Source organism: Stegastes partitus, unplaced genomic scaffold, assembly GCF_000690725.1.
Source record: "Stegastes partitus isolate 25-593 unplaced genomic scaffold, Stegastes_partitus-1.0.2 Scaffold225, whole genome shotgun sequence".
Lineage (NCBI taxonomy): Eukaryota > Metazoa > Chordata > Actinopteri > Pomacentridae > Stegastes > Stegastes partitus.
The window spans coordinates 307,098-312,597 of record NW_007577956.1 but is presented as its reverse complement, the minus strand read 5'-3'; the positions used below and the strand labels follow the sequence as shown (position 1 = coordinate 312,597).

Sequence of the window (5,500 nt, the reverse complement as noted above, 5' to 3'; positions counted from 1 at the left end):
ACACACACACACACACACACACACGAGGACTAAAAGTTCCTCAAAGATGTTTTTCTGAAGCTCACTTGTTGAAAGATTGTCTCGTCTGGCTCTGCTGGCTGTTCCCGGGTGGGTTCTCCAGCCTGTGAACAGAAAACAGCGAGTTCAGGAGCAGCAGCTTCAAAGCCTCGTTCACATTCACACGCTGCATCGTATCCAACACAAAGACGCTGTGATACGTTTATTTATGGCTGCTTTTTATAAAGATGCTTTTTAGCAAAGCTGCTGTCCTAATGTTTGCAGGAGTCGTGCTCGCTTTGAGTGGCATCTGTGGGAAACTTTCCCAACAGGTGTTTCATGTAAATGCCTCCGTTATTTGATGAAGACTCTGGAAACAAAAGAGCCGTCGCCAGCAGTTTTTTATTTTTGCTGAAATATGTTTCTAAGAAACAACAATGAGCTGTTTTAATTCAGCTCGTTGGTGCTTCCTGCAGTGTGGAGTCTATATTAGGCTGTGCTACTAATTTGGAAACTGCTGTTTAAAATAGACTCCGGATGGAGACAGGTTGCTAAAGCTAAGCTAACACCTGCTAACAGCTGTTTATGCTGTGAAAAGTACGACAACGGTGGAATCATGGAGCTGCTTTGCTGACGCTAATGTAAGAATTGGGGCTACATGTCAGCGTCGGTCAGGAGCTTCACCACCTTCTGGCAGCTTTAAACATCTCAGCAACTACTGGATGAATTCTTAAGAAATCTGCTGCAAATGTTCCTGATGCTCACAGCAGAGATCTGATCCAGTTTGGTGATCTCCTGACTGACCAGCGAGTGAAAGTGTTCCCCTATCCAGAGAGACATCTGAACATCTACAGGATCGTCTGTACAGATGTTCACAGCGTCCAGATAATCGATCCTCCTCGCTGAAGTTGACATTTGTGCTATTAAGCAAAATATCTCAACTATACTGAACTGACTGCCATAAAAACTCGGCACAGACATTCACGCCCACCTCAGGATGAAGTGCAACCAGTTTGATGACCCGAGTGTTCATGTAGCGCCACCATCAGGTCAAACTGTTACTCTGTCATTTACTTCTGTATTGCAAAACTAGTAAATCCTCCTCGGCTATAGTTGGTGGTTATCTGTTAGCATGCTAACATACAAACCCATCCTCGGGCATCAGATCCTGCTGTTTGTCAAGTCTTCCTTTAGCATCGGCGCCACCTACATTAATATTTGACGCTGACAGACTTGTTTTGGTTTGATGGTGGCAAAAGTCACAGGAAGTCCTGTTGTTATTATTTTTTTCACTTTCATCTGGTTTTGAGACTTAAGTTTCGTTTTCACTTACATTTAAATAAAATTAGGAACCAAAACTGCTCGATTAACGTTTTTAGATTTTGTTTTGATGAAGATAAGATCCTGGTTTGGGTTGAAATCCATCCAACACGTTACAGGACAAACTTGTTGCTTGTTCACCAGTCTCACCTAACCAGCACGCTCAGACGTCAGTAATCCTTATCATACATGCTCAGAACGCTGCTGTTTGCTGTTTCCCTGTGTGCTAATAATCAAACCTGCGCTCCGGCTCATACAGTCCATGCTGCGGGTTCGTCACAGTGCTGGCCTTCATGAAACACATGAAATTTGTTCCTCCAATTTACCAGGAACAGAGTGAGCTGTCTCTCTAAAAACTTGTTTTCTTCTCGGCTCCCTGCGGAAGTGAAATCCTGCTGAAATTTCTCTGCCTCACGCTGAACAAAAGCAGCCTGACAGGATACTGACAGCTGCTGTGATTGCTGTGCACCGCTGCACCGCTACCAGCTGACATCCACTTGTTTCATCCTCTCATTTCTCTGGAATCCCTGGAAACCGGACAAAAACTACAACCGCAATGTCAACGATCAAAGACCTCCGACCTGTCGGTGAGGATGTCCAGCACTCTCTCCGTGGAGGTGAAGGATCGATAGGTGGAGAGGAAGATGGTGATGAAGGAGGAGTCTCCCATGGAGAAGGAGTGCAGGAGGTGCAGCACCAGCTTCTCCTCTGTCCCTGCCTTCACACACTGTGAGCGAGAGACCGCCGACTGGAGGCAGACGGGAAGGAAACAGAGGTCCAGAAGTGAGAAGAAAGAACGTTAATGTTGTAGCAGATGTGAGGAGCTTTCAGAGGACTCACCATGGGACTGTTAGGAGCACCGTGCTGCTGTTTGACCACAACGGTGTAGATCACTCCGTCCTCCTCCTCCTCCACCACAGTGGACTGGAGAGCAAAGAAACCAGGACAGGACACTGTTCATGTGGCTGGATTTGTGAGAATAGACTTCACACCAGGAGGAATAAGCTGCTGGTGAACTGTTACCATATCTATACATATATATTATTTCCATCCTGTAGTGCTGACACTGATACGAACCTCCAGATAAAACTCTGTCGTCTATCTGAACCGCTGCGTTCGGCTCTTTCATTAAGATAAAAACTGAGATAAAATCTGCTCCACTAGAGACACTCAGTGAAAGAAAACAGAGCATAAAATCAAGCTGCTCATTTCTCACATGGCAGCTCCAGCCATCCAGGTTTGGCCTGAGGAACGTCCCTGACACAGTTACCCTGTTCTATACTGGTCCTGGCTGAGGCTAGCGTGCAACCCGGAGCTCCTTACCAGATCCAGAGGACAGTACCAGGTGGTCTTCATCGGTGAGGGCTCTGCCTGCAACACAAGACAACGGTGCACGACTTAGAACTGGGCCAATCGGTACCGTAGGCGTGAATGATCATAAAGTGTGCTCTCAGTGGATTTCAGTGTTTCTGACCCCTGCTCCATAGCAAACATGGTGGCCCCATGTATGCAGCATTAGATCCTCAGGTGAGGCCCGTCAGGCCGCTCCAAGGCCAAGACTGAATGTAAAGAATATCGACCAGGAGGCTCCTCCAGCTTCAGCCTGAGGGGATAAAGCTCACAGCCACTGACTCACTTTAAATCACTTCTTAACTCTCTGAACTCCAGGAAGGTTCTCTGCATGTTTTGCTGCTGCTGCATGTTTCCTCACTGTGGACTCGTTCTGCTGCAACATAAAGTCCTGGACCTCTACGGGAACAGCACCACAACGGCTAGAAGCAGAGAGAACTTAAACATGACGTCTGTGATGTGGAACAAAGTTATGATGCCAAAAATATCCTGTTTTTTTTTTGTTTTTTTTAACAGTCTCTGGAGTCAACATGTACAACATTTTTCTAAGAGCCCATAAGTGTTCCAGTGTTGGAAAATACATACTTTATCATTTACATTTTGTAAATGCAGTTTGTTTCCACACTTATCTCTTATCTACTGTAAACACAGCCTGCAGTTCAGCCCAGTTCAGCCCGGTTCAGCCCAGTTCAGCCCAGTTCAGCCCGGTTCGGCCCAACAGTCTCTGAAGTTTTGTCCGGTGACAGATGGACGCCGCTGAGTCGCTGACGACAGACTGCAGATTTTATTATTTTGAATGCAAACAGCTCATTTCCGGCATTTGTTTTGAATGAGACGTAGAATAAAGTGATTTTTAGGTCCGATTTTGGGAAGTTTTTCTGTGGAACCATGTGTGAGGAGTGAATGCCGTCATGTTTTACTTTTAAAAGATAAGACGACTTTCAAACATGTCAGCAGTTTTCAGGGATCTGAGGGTTGCTGCTTTGTAGGTTTTCCATAATTTTTTTCTTGTGGTTTAATCGTCGTGTTTGTATTTATTTATATTGTAAAATTGCATTTTGTATTTTTTTTATCTTGTTTAGTTTCATCCTAATTTCATTTTGTTCGGCCTCCCGGTCCTGCTGCTACATATGTTATAACTATTTATAATATTTGTATATAATATATATCAAAGCACTGTCCTGGTTTTTAAAGGTGCTGTTCGAATACACTTTATGTTATTATTTAAATAAAGCAAACACAGTCCAAATGCAGCTTGACCAAAGAATGAGCTTTTTTTAAATTTAACTCCTTGAAAGAAAAACTCTGCAGCTTTGTTTCTGAACATCTCCGTCTAACCTTCACTGGGTAGATGAACACTTCCTGTCACAAATCCCTAAAACTGTGCAATTCAATGTAAAAACCAACAACCTCTAATGTTTAATGTGATCCTCGTTGATGCAAACCAGCAGAACTTCTGTCCATCACACACATACAAACCCCAGAAAACGTCCTGAACACAAATAACACTTACTGCTGCATGCTTTGGTCGCCTGAGCGTGTAAAACGCAGTCTGAGCCGCTCTTATCGCCAACAGTCCGCTACAATCAATGCACAGACGTTTGTCTTGGCAGCGTCGGCGCGCGGCTTATCAGCGGCTACATATTGACGGACACGGTTGTTGGACAGCAGGATCCTGCAGCCCAAGTCATGCTGCAGACAGCGCATGAGTCACAGCACATTTATAGAGGGAAGGAGAGCGAGCACTCCACACACATTTGAATACTGTCAAAACAGGCCGAGAGATGAGAGGCAGATGACCTCTGATTCTACAGAATTCAATAAGATCACAAGTGGGGCGTTCTTAATGCATCCGTAAAGGCCAGCGCTGGAACATACATTTACTTAAGTGCTGCACTTTCATGTGCAGGTTTGAGGTATTTTACTCGCTATTCAAATGTACTGTACGTTCCATATGAGATAGCTCAGAGTTACGTCACACATGGATGTTTTGAATGCAGATACACATAAAACAGTGCATTTTGTTAAAGGCTAAACCAGTGACTGTGGTGACCCGTTTACAAGACAGCAGCATCCAGTCGGGGCTCCTGTCATGTTTCAGATTCAGAAGCCCAGAATCCAGGTTATCCAATATTTCACAAAAAGTCAGACATTTATTTCCTCTTTCATTCTTTCTATCAACTCTGTCAGACTATGGATTTAAACATTAGCCTAAACCGCCTAAACGTTCATGAAGTAGCTAATCTATCTGCACTTGGACCCGTAACAATCTAATAACGTCTCAAACCGATCACAGGGGCTGGAGTTCTTAAAGCTCTGGTGTTTTCAATGCCGTCCTGCTCCAGCGCTGCTAAAGACACACCTTGTCTGACTGCATAGATATGCACCTGTGCTCATGTTCATACCTGCAGAGTTCGAGCTGAGGATACATTTGCATTTGGTTTCCTACAGTTAGAATGAAATGATGTAAACAAATCCAGAAACACAGAAAAGTTGGACGTAGCTGCTGTGAAGGAGTCCGATGCTTGTCGGGGCTCCTGTCCTCATGTCTGGTGCAGTTCTGTGATCCTCAGATGATTTAATGTAAATGATAATAACTTCATGTATACAGCACTTCTAACAACAAGGGTTTGGCAGGCAAAGCAAAAGCAGGATAAATAACAGAGAACAAAAGCCAGCAGGTTATCTTCTGTCTTCTCTGTTTATCACCTCCCACTGCTCTGGTTTAGTTTTCTGACTTATAAAGTTCTTTCTTACTAAACTTCCACAAAGTGTATAAAATGGTTCAAACCAGCAGCATTTAGTTCACCGACAACAGAAACTATCCAATAAA

At 44.2% G+C, this 5,500-nt stretch overlaps 1 protein-coding gene across 1 annotated transcript in view; it reads right to left on the bottom strand.

The window, feature by feature from the left end:
- The window catches only part of rgl2 (ral guanine nucleotide dissociation stimulator-like 2), a 41,565-nt gene that overhangs the window by 23,032 nt on the left and 13,033 nt on the right, over positions 1–5,500 (bottom strand). The window contains exons 3-6 of the mRNA XM_008281175.1: positions 2,641–2,688; positions 2,158–2,241; positions 1,899–2,065; positions 66–122 (exon numbers count right to left, since the gene is read on the bottom strand). Of these exons, the coding sequence (XP_008279397.1) occupies positions 66–122; positions 1,899–2,065; positions 2,158–2,241; positions 2,641–2,688 (356 nt within the window). The remainder of the gene's footprint in view (positions 1–65; positions 123–1,898; positions 2,066–2,157; positions 2,242–2,640; positions 2,689–5,500) is intronic.